The following is a 19,047-nucleotide window of genomic DNA, read 5'->3' as shown; positions in this document are numbered from 1 at the left end:
TAATGAACTTCATCAGGCATGGTGCCTGGTGAAGGTTGTATGTATACCTATAGTATAATGCATTTTTGTAAGTGATGACAATGTACAGGACTTGCCTTTTTTTATCTAATCTGAAACACTGAAACATCAAAACTGACTTATTTTACATTTTATATTCAACCTGTCAGCAGCAAGGCAAGCTCAGCTTCAGTTTGATACCAAATAATTACAACCTGCTGAACACATGCAATCTGTTGAAATTGTAATATTACTGTAATATTACTGTGAAAATATCAGCCAATCAATTTCAATGATCGTTTTATCAAACCTTTTATTTTATATGACCGTACAGCTGTTCAATCTGCATCACCAAACACTGTAATACATACAGTAAAAGAAATGTGTACCATTGCAGGTACCCTTTTGCACAACTCTTTTCTTTCTATGAAAGTGATGTTCAACTGTATGTCTATGCTCCTAAATACAGAAGCATTTGTCTGACTGAACTGGTTGAATGTAGGTATATACTATACAGTATGTCCATTAGCCTAGTACTAGGGGAGTGATGTAACCATCTGAAATCCTGTTTGTTTTGGCTACAATTCAGCATTTCAAAATGATTTAGAACCAGGACTTATGTTTAGCACATCAGGTATGTAATATAGGCAGACCTGCAAGACTTGTTCATGGTGCCTGCATGTTTCTCATGTTGGGAGATTTGTCTCACTGATCCAAATCCCCTTTATTGAAATTATCCTGGGTGTGGACATGCTATGAAAACACTGATTATAGTGGGAAGGGATGATGCTAAATGACATTTTGTGTGGATTATGATTTAATGAAGTGCCATCATAGTTTCACATATTGTTGCTGCCGGGCAGAAACCTTGTATCTTCATTATTTCAAGTCCCCCCCCCCCCCCCCCCCCCCCCCTACATGAATGCCTTCATCACACTAGTGTCATACGAAATTTACAAAAATAGCTGATCTACAAGCTTGCGCCAAGTTGAGATTAGATCTGCGGTATTGCTTTTTTCGCATGGTTTTTCTGTCTGGGTTTTATAAAAGAGCCTGTGACTAAATAACTACATAGGATCTATTAACAAATTTACTGGTCAGTTTTGGTCATACATGGTTTCCACCTGACAATGTGAATATATGGTAGAACTTAATTTGATACCAGAATGTATCTAGAATAATGAAACAGACGAATTCACAATACAATCAATGAGGAGTTTAATACTTCCATAAACAAGCACAGCTACAGATTCATAACAGAACATTGCCTGTCATTTGTCATGCCTTGGACAAGAATTGGGAGACAAAATCCACAGATCTGGTACACACATTGCATGTACAGACTTGTACAGTCGGTAAATAACACTTTTACTTTTTCAACAATAATTGTTGAAGAGTAAATGTCTTTCACCACAGTACAATATATATAAATGAACAGAGCGAAGGTAAGGCTAATAACAATATAAAAGTCCAAAAAGCAGTCCTTCCTCATTCAAGAAAAGGTTGCTTCGTTGACCTCTTAACACTTCCTCTATGCTTTCTTAATCACTTTCTGTCAAAAATAATAATCTTGTCTCGCTATGAAGAGACAGCAATCTCATGCTTGTCCTTCAGTAGTTTTGGCGCTAGCCAAAGCAGCACTCGGCACTTATAGTGTAACAGTCAGATATCAAAATTTGAGAGGAATCATGCTGCTAATGATGATATAAACATGACATTTGATGTGGTTCTCCAGAGGGTTGTTTCTCAATTGTTTTTAACATGAAAATCTAAGATGGTGGCCATTTTACTAGATGGCCATCAAATCAGCCTCTTGAAGTTTCTTTCTTTCATACAATTGTGTGTAGTTGGTCAATTTAAATCGGGTGGGCAACCGCCTCTTTTTGATCTACCAGGTGATCAGATTGGGCTATTGGCATAAAACCTCTCCCAAAATAAAATTCATATTAAATTATCGACTCATGTTGTTAGGCTTTATAATAAATTATTTACTTATTCTATACTTGGTGGAGTGGACTTGTACTTAGCTGATTTTATATTGGAGCCCCACAGATTTATCGGCCGGCCGATTCATCTTTTTCCCCCAAAATCTTTGTATTTTTAAATATTCTATATTGAAATGTTTTTGATCACCGAGTTATTGAATAAACAAATTTAAATGCAGGATTTAAACCAGTCAGAGTTTTATTTGTCTTACTGTACCACTTGCCATTTACATTTCTGACTAATAAAGTATTCAATGTCACATCACAGGTTACGGGTGTAAACAGTGGGTGAAAATATTTATCTCCATTTTATCAGCTTATATTAGCAGAGAGTGAGACATATCAGTATCGCCATACGCCATATACATGACAGAATTGCATATAACGTTTTTTACAGATAAAATGCTTGGGGTAATTTAGTTTTTCCAGCAGACCACACCACTGTTCTCCACTGTTTACAATACTCTCAGCATTGTGTGCAGCACATCTGTCTGAGAAGGACATCCACATGGCCATGCACCCCCTGGGGGACCCTGGAATCAGAGCAACTGTACACTGACTCACCCAAGTGTTCTCAATGTCACAGTGAAGAAATGGGAAGTGAAGAAAAAGGGAATGGCGAGAGTAACTATGACTAAACCTAGACAAATACCTTGTCATCTAGTGACAGTAATAGCTCCCCATAACCAACACCCCACCCCTACACTACCCTGTGCTTGCCTGAATGGCTCTATATAGCCCCGCCACTCGCCTTCACACCACCAGTTGTTTGTGAATACAGCCTAAAGCTGGTGGTAAACTCCATCTCAGGTAAAATATCGGCATTAGGGCCTTGCTGCAATGCTGTGTCACTCCCCATCAACAGACGATTTTATATACACGCACCAGATGATCACATAAATTTGATATTTCATATGACCATAATTGAGATTAATATCATTATCATTCCCTCATGTTAAGTCTTTATAAAAAATAAATTAAAAAAATAAAGTTAAAGCAATCTTATTTTGTATTTTTATTTTTTTAAGTTTATTTTCCTTAGTGAAGTGAGGTGTATGGAGTTAATATTATTAAGAAGCCTGCCCTACATCTATTCTATAGTTGTGCTTAGGAGGTGAAGCCTGTTGCAGTACAGTGTAATTGGACAAATGACGGACGGATATGCTTGGGTGAATGCATTTTCTGTGTTTTAACTTTTCAGCTCACAGCACGTCGCAACATGACGTGAGCTTGTAGTCGGTTAGTTTCCGCAAAGAGATTTGTTATAGAGGGTTAGTACAGATCCCTGCTTAAAGACAAAGGAGACCATATTGTTCTTTCATTTGATCAATAAGCCCAGGAGAACCTAGCCAATTTTCATGGTTCTATCATAATTAGTACGATTTCTTGGCGCTCCACTATTGGCAGAGAAAACACTCTGAAACCCCAGTTAAGTGGTGAACACTGAATCATGTGCTTTCTACAGCCTCCCTACCAGATCAGACTGCACTATTAACAGATAAATAACCCAGGATCATATCATGGCCTTGCTATCTGTTAATCACATTGACTATTTGCTGCAGCAAGTGGATGAATAAATGCACCTCCATCTGTGCAGCAGCAATGCTGCAAGCATCCATTTAAAATACTGAATAGACTGGCTGATTATAAAAGCATTAGCAGAGTCTTATCGCACAACAAATCTATACAACCAATAAAATCATAAATATACATAAATATTTTTTTTCCCAGTGAAGCATTCAAAAATGTTTCAAAAACGGTTATTTGTTTAAATAACTTGCTCCACTCAGAGATGAACATCTTACTTGACAAGACTGGCAACAGTAATGCAGATATAGTTATAATACATGTTTCAAATGTAATCAACTAAAATCAACTGTGTGTGCACTGTATGCATGTGTAAACTGCCATGGGATACCCAAAGCCAAAAGTATGATTCCACCTTTTATGAGTCGTCCATTTTGTTGCAATCTACCTACTCAGGCTATTCAGAATTTCAGACTAGTCTATCTAATTGGGGACTACTAATTCAACCTGGTCCCAGCAACACAAGCTCAGCCGGCACCATTCAACAGTTCAACCCATGAGAATACAAATAAGAGAAGACTGGCAGCAGCAACCAGAAACAGAAGTTTAAAGCATTGGTATCACTACGCAGGGACAGAGAGGGCAGCCTCTGATTGGCAGGAATTGAGAAAATAAGGGACCAATGAGAACTTCTTCAGCGTGATCTCCTGGGTGATGCCAGTGTCCTGCATCTCAAACCTAGAAGAAGAAAGCAAACAGCGTGAGAAAAGGCTTGCAATTTTATACAGATTCAATTCTCTTTACCCAAAAGGGTAATTTGTACATATTTGTGCGGCAGTGTCGCGCACCAGAAATAGCCACTCGACACTACACTGTCATGCAATCAAATCAATGATAATACAATAATAAATTAGGCATTATAATGACCATACTAGGCTAGGCTAAACTTCCGCTCGCTCGGAACGGCGACGCTTCCCAGTCACGCGTCACACACCCCAAGGCTCCTAGGGTGTGCTTGTTTTACCCCGCCGGCTACTACTAGTAGGGCAGGGCGAAAGTAGTGGGGCGGGGCGAAAGCACCACCCGCGCGGGCGGAGATTTACCTTCTAATACAAACACAAATCCCAATTCAGCCAGCTGCCTCGGTAGTCTAGTGGACTACTACGCCGACTTGCAATCCATGCTTCAAGAGTTCAAGTCCCGCTGCCACCACTGCAGACTTTTTTTATTCGCTGGACAATATAATAGTTTTTGGATTAAGGTTGGTGAGAGATGCATTAAAACGACTGGATTAAGGTTGGTGAGGGATGCATTAAAACGACCGGATTAAGGTTGGTGAGGGATGCATTAAAAAGTGTGTGTGTGTGTCGACTCAACCTAAAATGAAACTGAAAGGAATGCAGGCCTAATATTATTAATGCATTTTGGCTATGTGCAATAATGCACAAAAATAAATGTTTTAATAACTAAATAACTGATCTTAAATTGACCCATATAATGATTTTGCCATAACCCTTTTCGGCCAAATACAAGAAGAGTGGGCATTGGGGGGGGTGCGTGCCTTAACCTAACCTTAACCGCAAGCACGACGCAACGCATGTCGGCAACGGCATGAGCCACGGAACACCCGCGGCAGTCAGTAGTGTTTCACGCAGCAGGACACGAACCCAAACCCTTACCCTAACCTTAACGGCGCAACGCATGTCAGCAACGGCATGAGCCGTCATATTAATTAGTGATGCATCTTCTCTATTATTAAGGTTATTGTAGCAGCCGGTCAATTTGTATTGGGGTTGGGGAGGGGGGCCTGGGGGTCACGAAACATGGCCAAAGCATTTCCGGGGGTCCCCAGCCAAAAACATTGAGTACCCCTGATCTATCATTCACACACATTTTAACCAATTTCACACTTTCAAGATCAACACTCCATACCAGTCTCCAGAAGAAATGATGTAATAGATAGGCGGTGCAGGTGTGTCCGATGGCATGATGGAGATGGGCTGACCCTGATTGTAGACTCCAGCATTATCAAATTGAAGCCAGTCCCCAACACTGAGCTCAGGCAACAGACACTGCTCAACCACCTGATCCATGTCATCGCCAGACGGACCCCACAGACTGCTGCTGAAAACTGGACCATTCAGGGCTGTGCTCTAGTAGTAGCGCACACAAAAACAGAAATGACTTATTTAGGCTCAATAAAGGAATTAAAAACACAAATAAACAATTCTATTCTAGTCACAAATTATTCAAGATTTTGTCCAAATAACGACAATAAGGACAATCACTGTCAGTGACAAAGCTTTGGATATCTGATTTCCTGTTTTTCATATAGAAGTGTATATTTGCATGTCTCTAAATGTTCTGATGAATGTATGCACCCCAAGGTTAGACATACCAACAGTCCTACAGTCAGTCAGACTGACCCATGCTGCAGGTTAAAAATCACCCATGGTTCCCGACATGCGTGGCGGGTTAAAGCTAATCCGTGCTGCGGGTTAAAAATCACCCGTCTCTTCATTTGAGGTTAGGATTAGGTTAGGGGAGAGTGTCTGACTCATGGGGCTCCATTTTCGTCACCGCTAAACCCCTTATCCCTAAACTTCTTTGCCTTTTTTACTATTTTGCAAAACATTTTTGAATAGTTAAAATGGCCAGTCTACAAGCTCACAACGTGTCAATGTAGATTAGCTAGTTGAACTATTCAAAAATGTTTTTCAAAATAGTAAAAAAAGGCAAAGAAGTTTAGGGATAAGGGGTTTAGCGTTGACGAAAATGGAGCCCATGGTGTCTAACTGTTGGTATGTCTAACTAAACACATCCACCATGCTGGACTTCGAGGAACAATAATCGTCGGTAAAGACGCTCCAATATAAGTGTAAATATAAGTATACGTTTCACTTTAGCTGTTTGTTATATTAATTTCATCTTTTTGGTTGCCTGTGCCCTGAAATGCCACAGGTTGTGTGTCTGTTTTGCCACCAGATAGGGAACACTTTCCTAACTATGTAGTTAGTACGTCCAAAATGAAACGATACCATGCTGAACAGTCGGCTGAAAATATAATTCCGTTTACTATGTACTGTAGTATGTTAATATGTGACTTTGGACGCAAACTAGTTCTTTGAAAAAGCTTCGACATCAACCAACCTTGTGAACAGATGGTGCTGGAATCACAGTATCAGTGAGCTTGCTGGCAAAACACCCATACACTCCCTCATTCACGTGGTACTGGAACTCTGGCTCATCATTTAGAGATGGTTCATCTACAATACATTTGATAGAAAGAAATTATGATTTAGTACGAAATATAGTCCCTTTTCTATGAAGTCAAGCTCTTTCTTCTAGTTAGAATAATGTGAATAGACAAGTATTATTCCAGACAATATTAATCACTTAATAAGGACTCTTCACTTAGGTTTAAGCACTTTTGAAATGTCATTCCACTTCTTGCCACTAACCATGTGCCTGGTCCTGGCGATCTCGTGCCACCACATCTTTGGAGATGATATTGACAGCCAGAGTGAATGCAGCAGACACAAAATAGCTGCCAGGCTCAGCAATAATGGACACACCAGAGGACAGAGGGAAGTACAGGTCGACCATGGACATGACCACATTATTAATCTGGAACAGAGTAAAAGAAAAGTAGTATACCGAACCAAATGTTAAAAGAGTTGAACTACTACGTGCTTGTCATATAAAGGTTGTAAAAGTAGGCAACAAAAATGTGATAACTTTCTCACACATTCTATTGCGTGCCTAAACCTCAAAGGAATCCACTGAGTGAGAGCAGGCCTAATACATTACCAAGTTTAATAACAGTCAGGCTTTGTTGGAGCGGCTAATCTGTGACGTCCAACATGCTACACCTCACTGAGCAAGGCTGGCCTGGTCTTGACTCAGTGTTATGTAAGGAGCAAATTGAAACACACACTGACCTGTTTCAGTTGTTTTTCTGACCTGCTGAAGCCACCTCCAATATCCAGGATGCTCATACAGAAGCCCATATCCTCCTGAGTGTGAAAAAGATTTGTTAAATTTGTTAATCATCTAAGGTGGGAGCGATACTGTGAGTGGTGATAAAGTCTCTGGGGTGACCTTGGTGACTCTGTGCTTAACATTATTGCATTACGTGTAGAATGAGAAAGGTATGGAGGAGTAGTATGTGACGTATATTCAAGGATTTCCAATGTTTGTGTAAACCCTATATCAAGCTGTAGAAATGCATTGCAATAAACTAGCGCACGAACAAAACCTCACTTACACCCATGTCAAAGACACAACGGGCATCTGAGACAGCATGGACGTACGCCTGGTCATCCTCACAGGAGCTGGGGATATGGAACCTTGAGACCAGAGCAGAGAGAATGTTTAGACTTTATTCTAAGAAGAGAGTGAGTTGCCATATGGGCTTCCAAACAAATAAAGCATCAAAAAGAATAAGGTCGCTAGTAAGTCATTTGGTGCCAAGTTATTCACAAACATGAAAAGCGACTGGACCCCCCCGGCCCAGTCACGAACGGCCCTCGGCACCCAGTGTGCAGTGGGCTACTTAAGGCTAACCAGATATCGTGCCATCTAGGTGCGATTCTGACTTAGAGAAATTCAGTCATAAGTGACGGTAGCTGGTTGCATCGCCCAAGTGGCTCCTCCATCAAGCACCAAATGTCTGCATAATAGGTTAAGACTTAATGCTGGTTCTCTTCTTCTACCTGAAGGTACAAGCCACTGTCAAATCTATCACTAGTGATGGCAATTCAGCAGGCCTCACCTGACCCCCACCACCTGGACACCCAGCTCCATAGCACTCTCTAGCATGCGTCTGCATTCTTTCAGGGAACAGCCAAATGTCATGCTTGTTTCCTCTGCATGGTTGGACGCTTCTGTTGAAACCTGTAGCAGCAGTCTGGACAAGAAACAGAGAAAATGTGTTTTTTTTGTTGAAAGATTAAATACAAGCGGTTAAATGTCAAAAGATATAAAAAGAGAAGACAGATCAAAATGTTCATGTATAACCACCAAAACTAGTCTGGAAATTTCTGCTTGAAATAGCTGACAACTTGTGAATGTGATTACCCTCCCCAACAACATGAATGAGCACCTACTTGGCATTTGGATGGCAACGAGAAATCTTGCGTAGTTCTGCTTCGTTGTCACACACGAGGAGGTCGAAACCATTTTTAGCAGCATATTTAATCTGAGAGAGCTGTTTGCAAACTCCACTGTAGATAATATCTTCAAGTGGAATACCATGGCTCTGCACCAACTCCAGTTCAGACTAAGAAATATGGAAAAATATAATAAAAGCATAAAAAAATGATACTTTAAATCAATTTATGTGGAGTACTGAGGAGTTGGTACAGATAAATGCTGTACAATACAACCCAAATTAAAATGTAGTTTTTGGAGCGCTAAAAAAACAAATTTGAACATAATGTAAAGAAGCGTGATGACACAAGAGTAAGCCACGCTAAGATAGGTATACCTTGTTAGTACACACAAATCCAGTGCCAAGAGCCGCAAGAACTTCAATAACAGCTGGGCTGCTGTTGCATCTGACAGCATAGAAAGGCCGAATCTGGGCCATGTGAGTTCGCCAGCGAACATGCTGTCTCATTATGACTCCCAGGTCTGCTACGAAGAATGCCTTCTTCTCAGCCTGGGGAAGAAACACAAATGGCATTAATGATCAATTAAGATAAAAATCCATAAAATCTAAGGAGCATATCCAGGGCAACGGGTGAGTGTGTGTTTTTAATAGCAATGCTCATTACCAGGGTTTGTTCATAAATGTGATTGTCAATCACTTCACTGAGGGCAGTGCCTCCCTCTAGGAGGCCAATGGAATACTGTGGTTCATCAGCAATTCCTTTCATCTTCTCAACAGTTTTCTGCCAATCCAACAGGCATAAAGAATATGGCTAGTCCAAAATCGTCTTTCTTGCTGCAACTCGAGCCCCTGGGGTCCTAGACTTCTGCAACAAACTGTACAAGAACAAAAGCAAAGTTAACATTATACTCAACAGTATAGAGGCAAAATGTCTAAAACAAATGGGGCGATGCATAATCACTGGTGTTCAGTTTTCCTTTTCATCAGCAGCCACCTATATGTCAAACATCTCTAATCACATTCAGTGATTATAAATGTGACACAAGCCATTTTAAGTGAGCAGCCAATCAGAGCTTCAAATGGATTCCACGTATTAGGGCTGTTTCGTGGAAGAGGCCTATTCATCCGAGCAGCCACTGTGAAAACACAGACTCTGGGGCACAGGGTTCGTTTATTTTACCATCAATTACTCCCAACAATCAGCAATAATCCAAGAGGTGGTGACCCGTAAAGGTTCGTTTGATGGCATTAACCACTTCACAATACTGGTGGCAGGGAGCCACATCTCCACTTTGGACAATGTTACACAATGCATGGGGGGGCACAGTGGTCTGCTCCGGACCACATGTGAAAAACTGCATTATTTTGTGAGGCTCACTGGTGATACAATGTGTGTACATAGATGGATTGCCTAGAGAGCCTGGTGAATGGCAGACTACTGTCTGGTGACGAAGGAAGGAAGGGATACTGCTTTGATCAAAAGGGCCACAGCTGGGAGCAAAATCACTGGAAATGAAGCCACAGAGACAGCGCTGTGACAACAAGTAGAAACAACTCCAAATTTGCCCAGCAGCTGCACTGATACTACAATACCATTGTGGAAATCTGCAGGCTTAAATTAAGCACGCTCTCGAACCATAGGTTACTCAAACCAGGACAAGGTTCAAAGTCAGTCATCTCTTTTATAACCAACCAAGGGGTTTTATGCAATTTGGAAAATGACAAAATAACAATTCTGCTCATAGAACTTGCCTCTTAACATGGGAGCTGGGGTTGAATGGAATTTAATTGCCTAGTTATTATTACACATTAATAAGGCATAACACTCCACCAGGAACCTTATTTGCAATGTATTTCAATTTACACAAAGTGAATCTATCTATAGGCTATTACTGACATTGCCTTCACTGCCTATTGCTGTTTCAAAGTCAGGACAAGAGACATGACCACAGATACAAAAGACCCAGGGGGTCTACTATTATTGTACTTTAACTGCCAAAAATAGATCTAACATGCATCATCATAAATTAAATAATTGCAGTACTTATGTCTAGATATCTATCTTATATTCAGTTATTAATTTCTATTCTCATCTATTACTGTGACACACACACACACACACACACACACACACACACACACACACACACACACACACACACACACACACACACACACACACACACACTTCAGCAATGTATATTCAGTGTTGCTTGCGAGTGTTGCTTGCCAAAAAGAACTTGCAGAACACCATCATATTACGGACTATAAATTAAGCTTTCACCTGCCACCAGACCCCAACTACTCACATGGACGAGTCCTATGATGGAGCTCCCCCAGTATCAGCTAGGATCCCACGGTGGCTCGGCATTGAAGTCAAACGGCTCTCGGTAGAGAGCCGCCCCTAGGCCCTCAGGGTAGTTGTTGTACACCTGCAGACAGGAACACACAGGGACAGAGGATGGGACAGAGGACCAGACAGGAACACACAGGGACAGAGGATGGGACAGAGGACCAGACAGGGACACACAGGGACAGAGGATGGGACAGAGGACCAGACAGGGACAGAACACACAGGGACAGAGGACCAGACAGGGACAGAACACACAGGGACAGAGGATGGGACAGAGGACCAGACAGGGACAGAACACACAGATTAGATTGTGACAAATGATATGTCCAATGAGAACAGCAGATTTGCACCCCCCTTTCCATACAATTAAGATGTGTGAGATGCAATATCAAACAAACATTCTTCAGTATTCAAAGCCAGATTAAAATAGGTTTAGTAAACAGGAGCCAGTTGCACCACCTCACACTAAGTTAAAACTTAGCCTAGTTATAGCTAATAATAGTAATTACGGGTCATCCAACTCTTTATGTCTTTAAGACATGCTTGAAGTTTGACTAGTTGGTCCGTTTCGTTCGGTTTAATCGATAGATATAGTTGAGTGTCGTCCGCGTAACAGTGGAAATCTATAGTGTTCCCTGATGATGTTACCCAGAGGGAGCATATATAAAGAGAAAAGTATTGGTCCAAGCACAGAGCCTTGTGGAACTCCGTATTTGACCTTTTCACGATCCATCATTGACATTAACAAACTGAAATCGGTCAGGCAGATAGGACTCGAACCATTTCAGTGCGGCACCCTTGATGCCAACCAGGTGCTCCAGTCTCTGTAGCAGAATGTGGTGGTCAATAGTGTCGAATGCAGCACTAAGGTCCAGCAACACCAGTACAGAGAGGAGGTTATTATCTGCTGCAGTCAGGAGGTCATTTGAGTCAAGAGTAGGCTTTTTGAGGAGAGGTTTGATTACAGCTACCTTAAAGGATTGTGGCACGTAGCCTGTCACCAGGGACCTATTGATCATATTGAGCAGGGATGTACCAACCGGGGGCAGGACCTCTTTGAGTAATCTAGTTGGAACTGGATCCAGGGGACATGTCGTTGATTTTGAGGAAGTTATCATTGGTAAATGGTAAATGGTGCATTTATATAGCGCCTTTATCCAAGGCACTTTACAGAGATTGTGCATTACATTCACCCATTCACACACACATACATCGATGGCAGCGGAAACCATGCAAGGCACCAACTAGCACATCGGGAGCAATTAGGGGTTCAGTGTCTTGCTCAAGGACACTTCGACAGTAACTCTGCGGGAGCCCGGGTTCGAACTGGCAACCTTACGGTTACCATCCAGGCACTCTACCCCTGAGCCACCGCCGCCGCCCCTTCATTGAAGTGAAATCAGAGAGCTCGATTGGGGAGAAACTGTCCATATATATATATTTGGGTGTGCGGCCATCTCTGGGACCACCATATTTGGGGGCAGTCCAGTGGGGGCCGAGAGTAGTTGTAGATCAATTTGGTCTCTGATAGTTCCTATTTTGCCATTGAAGAAACTCATGAAATAATATATGGAATCGTCCTTTAATCATGCACCCCGTTTTGAACCAATAGGGGACATGATTTGTTCCGGATTTTCATAAAAAACATCACATACAACACTGAATTAGTGACAGGTCACCTGGAGAGCAACAAAGTCTTAAAGGAGTGTAAATCCCTGCTCTCCTTTAAAACCAAAGTGCACTTATATGTTGTTGCAATTTGAAACTAGACAAAGTATATATTTCTCTGTCATTAATTGTTTCAATGAATTGAATAGGCCTACATAAGGACCCCAATGGAAACAAGCAATAGGCTTTCTTGGGTTTAAATCCTCTTAGCAGACCTTGTATTGAACTGTACTTCCCCCTGTGCTTCTTTTCTGCAAACTGCTAATACAGTATTCAATCAATCACACCCATAATGTCAGAACATATAACACCCAAACAGTTACAGTAGTGTCACAGGTTTTAGTAATTTATACTGTCTGTATCCCAAGCACTTCCTAGAGTATATGGTATGGAACATTGTTGATGAAGATTTCCTATTTGGTTGTTCATTTACTAGAAAATAAATGCCAATGCTTGCTACCTGCCCTATACATCTTAGCCCCTGTCTATTTGAATATATAGATAATCATTCAATAAATATGAATCAATATGAATTTAGTGCCAATGCCACGTGAAGAACTGTGAGCATATAACAATATACTAAAAATCTGGAAAGCTGCTTTCTTCAGTAATAATACTTTTAAAAGTAAATTGTATCAAGAGAAAACAAATGTTTTTTTTATTGAATATAAAATACGGTAGTCAGGAGGCCAAACAGATCGCTGCTGCCCCAGTCTCATACAATATAGAAGCACACTGTTGACATAATGTCATGCATTGCCAACTAATTTAGAATCTAGGAGTATGTTAAGCAGTGAAACATAGCTAGATAGCTAGCCAAACAACTAAGATGTTGATCGGTTGGCCTATATTTGGAATCCACCATAGCCATATTCTAAAGTTAAGGTTTGTCGTCTGATGGTTTGCCACCTTGAAACATGATTTCTAAACTGTGCATTACATTACGAACACGCTAACTATACGCTAACCGCCGTTAGCCACAACAAGCTAACGACGCCGTTACTTACGAGTATTGGAAACCCAAAAGTGGGGGTGGATCGCTTTTTCGTTTTAGGCGGAATTTTTGAAGACTAGTGTGATTATTGAAGGAAAAAAAGGCTAACTCCCATGGACGGACAACGCGTGGATCTTTATTGCTGGACGACGACGAGTTTTCGATGGAAGTTCCACTGCATTTTCTATTTAAAAAGACGGGGTTATCCTCGAGCTGATCGCGCGCGTGGAGGGTTAACGGTCGGCAGCAGACACACACAGGACGATGGGTGGGTAGGGCTTGGAGCTGTCAAAGTCGAGAAAATGGTTACTCGCGTTAATCTCGCCCAAGCTGGGATCAATGTGCTTTGCAGTTTGTATATCCAGTGTCGAGTGGATACGGAAACAGTTTGTGTGTGTAAACCTAAGGTGTAAACGAAGTACCAACTAGCAACTACAGTAGGCGGGCTCTAGTCGGATCTGAGCACTGAACGGTAATAGTAACCGGCTTTCCACAGGTACTGCGGAAAGCCTTTGCGATGGAATGAGCTTTTTGTCCATTTGTATTGTACAAAAAAAAGAAAACCCCAAAACAGCCTAATATAACTTTCTCCATTTTGTTGGGTACTTTATTATTCCTATTATTCTTATTATATTTTCTTATTATATAATATATCATTCTTATTATATATTCTTATTATATAATATATTATTTTTTTGTATTTGGCATTTGCACGTTGTAACTTGTTGACTATTACAGATTCATTTTTGTTTTGTTTAATTGCCTTTTTTGACTCCTTCTGGCTTCCAGCACCTGCGGTTAGCCTACCTACATTTCTACTGCAAAGCCAAAATGGGAATGCCAAGAGAAATACACGTACTTTCACCATCGTTCTTCTGTCAGCGTTCAACGTCTGTTAAAATGTTCAAGGTTTCCTTGTGTGCATGCAATAATCTGACACCCGTGTGAAGTGAGGGGCGCTAATAAGTCTAGAACTGGAGGTCTGAAAAAAATCATTAACATTGTGAAGTAGCCTACATCTTGGTGATGTCACTGAGATGTACTTCACGTATATTTAAGCCCCTTTCCCACACAGACTCCATAACATAACATTGCTGGATAAAACGTGGTGGATAAAGTACTGTATGTAAAGTATTGTATGTGTTGTGTATTCATAGTACGTAATCAAAAAAGTGAACCAAGATTCCTATACGCGGTTCCCAAACCTTTTTGGCCGTGCACCCCTCCTGACCTAGCTGACGCCCCCACATGGAAATATAAATTGCATAAGCTATTATATTATAGAGGCATACATTTACTATTTATCCACATATATTAACCTGAATATGGCATATACAGTATATGCAGCATAGGCTATATTCTGCATAAACTTGCCATATATTGGCATTCATATATTTAAAATAAAACTATAGCACCACCATTAACCTTTTCATGTCGCGCAGACGCGCACGGCCTAGAAGGTGCTCGCGCACCACACGGGGTGCACGCACCACAGTTTGGGAACCACTGCAGTCTAACTCATGTTGATTAGGTGATGTAATGGTGATGTTGAACAAACAGTGCAAACAAACATTAAACGCCAACAATAAAGAGACAATATGACGTAATGAGGCACATTATGACGTACATTTTCCCTTCATTGTCAATTTGTCAATGGCGTTTACAAAAGAAACATTGAACTTTAACTAACATTAAACCTGTGTATAGGAGGGACTGGCGCCCCTCAAAAATACACAAAATATCTTATCTAGGCTATCTGAATAAACATCAGACCTGCTAGTAGTTTAGGTAATTTTTGTGATTCTGTAGGTATCCAAATTAATATCAATATATTACCTGGGTTATGTCCTCATTGTAATATTCATGCCACTGCAATATCAGAATTCTGTCCAGAAAAGATCACCAAAACTATATGTTTATCTTCCCAAAGGCAAATTCCAGTATTTGCAAAGCAATAATCACAAAGAACATTATTGACAGCATTTATCTTCGATCAAGCTCAAACTGGATTTGACGTCCTTTGCCCTTGTGAGTTTGAGTAGTTTGCTTTTCTACATGTCTCCCTCCTTGCTATTGGAGGAGGAGGGGGCCAAAGAGAGTGTTGTGTCAGTGTTTCAAACAGTGGTGGAAACTAGGCTGGCTACAACAATAGTTTACTCGAGTAGGCACCTCTACGTTTTTTGTTAGTTTGTTTTGTTTTTTCCAGCTGCACAGAAAGTAGCCTAATTAAAGACCCATGCACCATTACTAACTGAAACATCAAATTCATGAACACATTTCAGGATAGTAGGCTACTACTACACATTATGATTGTAAAATAGGACAGATTAATTTCAGATGTTTGGTACTATAACTTCTGTAAGTATACTGCTAGGAATGGCCCGATACACTATTTTCTTTCCCTATCGGATCCCGATACCACAATTTCATATAATTCAATACTTTTTTGACTTCTCTGTTTGCATACAGGGCTTCTCTGTTTGCATACAGGGCTAAGAAAGGGGTGTTCGATGCTACCATCACCTTATTGAACCTCAGAAGTCAGCAAGAACCACACTAGTTGAAAAATGACTTAACAACTTTGCCTTAGAGACTCTGGCATTATTGGTTGGGTTATAGATTTCCTCACAAATAAGAATCCAGAGGGTGTATGGGAAGTTGTCTGGTGAATTAACATCATCCACCAGTTCACCCCAAGGTTGTATAGTGTATCCTGTAGCCTACACTAATGATTGTAGAAGTCAACATGCCGACAGGCACATCATTACATTTGCAGGTGATTCTTGTTAGTCTTTTGTGCGATAGTGAAGTCAGCCACGGCCCAGTTGATGATTTTGTCTCTTGGTGTGAAGAGGCATTTCTAAAATGTAATGTCACAAAGACTAAAGTCATGTGCATTGATTTTCGACGATGTCCACTAGCTCCTCAGAGTAGTGTCATAAATGGCCAAACAGTGGGTAAATTATCGACAATCGTCTGAAATTCGATTCCAATACTGCATGGTGTGTAAGGAAGCTAGTCAAATTTCAGGTGGATACATTTTGTTCTACAGGGCCTTAATTGAGTCTGTCATCTCCTTTGCTGCCATTTGCTGGTATGGTAACCTTGGCATAAGACAGAAAAATGCCCTTAACGGGGTTGTTAAGGGGGCTAGCGAGATTGTGTGTGGTAAAATTCAACTTTCTGAGTCATACAGTATATGACGAGCAGGTGTTAAAAAAAAGCAGATCTATTAGAGCAGACAGCTCTCAGTCTCACCCCTAAACCGGGAATATGAATTCCTGCCTTCTGGCCAATGGTTATGACCGCTGCAACCAAAAACAATAGGTACAAATTCTCATTTAGACCTACCTCCATTTGTGCCATCAACAAGGGAAGCAGGAGGAGGTAGCTGCTGTTTAGTATCAGGGGTTGGTGGGGAGGATGGTTGTAGTCGCACATGGTTGCACTTTGGTAGTAGTTGAGCATTAGACTCCACTGCACTCCAGCAAGTGTATCTTGTCCACTAAGGCAATTGTCAGCTCAGCTGTTCCTGCTTCTTGGGGTCAATGTCTGTTTTCAGTACTGGCTGTTCCATTTGATCATAGAGACTATTGTTGTCAAGGAACTGTTCTGTGGGGTATTGGAACATAGTCTCTGACAAGAAGACTTTTTGCAGTTCATAACTGCAAATGGTATGTGTTGTGAATATGTATAAATCCTTCACCATGTCAGATGGGCACAGCTAAGGGAAGAAATGCACAATGGAGCTGTTTGTTTTGCCCATAAAAGTATCGCTTATGGTCCATTGTAAAGACTAGAGAGGGAAGGTCTCTCCCTTGGACCACAACACAAAAGCTGTTCCGAGTTTTGTGTCTGTGCTCTCCGACTGTAAATGAGAGTATGTATATGTGAGCCTATAATCACACATAGCATCTAAAGTGGCTTCCAGTAAAGCACAATGTTTGATTCCCATTGTTTAGATCATAATAGCCACCACAGCCATGGTACACGCTCAGACGTGTGTACCGCCCACTGTGAGGGAACACACTCCAGTGACTGCATTGTGCAGCAGGAATTCTCATTTGCAAACATTGCAAACAGATTACATCAACACACAGCTTCAGAAAGTCCTTGAGATTCCGGGTGAGAGTCTGACCAAAAGCGTTTAGCTGGCAATCACTTTTGAAGAAATAACCAAACTCCATGAAAACTGCTGGTCTGCAACAACTGTCAGTTATTTTGAATCAAAGCTGAAGACATACTGTTTGTTTACCTCTTACGGAGGTTTTCTGTCTATGCATATCATTTTAGTTACAGTAGCTGTCATTGGCATAGAGGTGTGTGAATGGGTTAAGCCCAACATTCATTATTCTGTTACCCAATCAGTGTTAGTATTCAGCTTGTTGTTAATGCACAGTGTGGTCATACTCTGGTGTTCCAGCTCTTTTGTATTTGCCAAAGAATGCTGCTAAGTAAAAAGAAGTCTTTGCTCAGACTGAGCTGAATCTTAAGCAGGGTTAAATAAAGACATTGGCTGAGTGATTCCAACAAATGTGTGAAAGTAAAATCCCCCAGGGTGTGTGATTTGAAGATTATTTTCCATAGACAAATGCTTAAGATGTTTTTTCTTTTTTAAATACTTTGCTATTTTAAAATATTTTTGACACACAAAAGTCATTAACAATTGTCACTACTTTGGCTCAAAAAATATGTCTTACGGCTAGAAATAAATTATCTTATAGATAGGCTATACGGGCTTTCCCAGTACATGTCACTGGAACAATAGTATTAAAGTGGTTGAGAGATAAAGTACACCTGAAATGAACCTAAAACAATGACACATATCTTAAAAATGTCCCACCTCTAACCTCTCTCTCCCTTTCTGCAGAAGCTGATGACTGAAAAATGAAATATGATAAGCTCATAACATTACTCTATGTCAGTTGCCAAGGTCATTGTAGGCTACATGGGTTAATTTAATAATAAGAGCAACTAATTTATGATCCGGAAGATCCCATAAATTAAACGAAACATCGATCACATTTTGTAAATAGTTTTCTTATGTTTTGCAAGTAATTTACACACTGAGTATGCCTGAATGTCCATACATGTGTTTTGTTTAATATGTCAGTATGCAGACTCAGATGGACTATGTTTAGAGTTGGAACATGTGATATACAAAATGATAAGTAGAGCATTATAAGATAGCACCATATCCTTGGCATACACATAGCAACAAACAATTTTAACAACAAATTAGTGTTTTGTTGTTTTGAAAGGGTACAGTTCAGTTTTGTTTAAAAAAAAAGGGAAAACAAAAAACTAAACTTAGAAAGGAAAGTTGATGACAAAATACTGTCCAAAATATTGTTGGAATAATAACCTAATAATAGCCTCTAATAATATTGTTTATTCATTTATTTTTGTC

At 40.5% G+C, this 19,047-nt stretch overlaps 1 protein-coding gene across 1 annotated transcript; it reads right to left on the bottom strand.

Annotated features, from left to right (window-relative positions):
• Positions 1 to 1,191: 1,191 nt before the first annotated feature.
• Positions 1,192 to 13,994, bottom strand: LOC306925662 (antizyme inhibitor 1-like). Its single transcript, XM_079504641.1, has 12 exons — positions 13,651 to 13,994; positions 10,932 to 11,054; positions 9,287 to 9,497; positions 8,998 to 9,171; positions 8,618 to 8,790; positions 8,284 to 8,418; positions 7,777 to 7,858; positions 7,451 to 7,525; positions 6,971 to 7,136; positions 6,660 to 6,775; positions 5,442 to 5,662; positions 1,192 to 4,247 (listed from the first exon to the last, which is right to left on the bottom strand). The coding sequence occupies exons 3-12, from the start codon at positions 9,386 to 9,388 to the stop codon at positions 4,133 to 4,135; spliced, it is 1,359 nt and encodes a 452-aa protein (XP_079360767.1). The 5' UTR covers positions 9,389 to 9,497; positions 10,932 to 11,054; positions 13,651 to 13,994; the 3' UTR covers positions 1,192 to 4,132.
• Positions 13,995 to 19,047: the final 5,053 nt, after the last annotated feature.

Source organism: Electrona antarctica (genome assembly GCF_951216825.1).
Source record: "Electrona antarctica genome assembly, chromosome: 6".
Lineage (NCBI taxonomy): Eukaryota > Metazoa > Chordata > Actinopteri > Myctophiformes > Myctophidae > Electrona > Electrona antarctica.
Note: the sequence above shows the minus strand (reverse complement) of the source record. Positions and strands in the feature narration are given on the sequence as shown.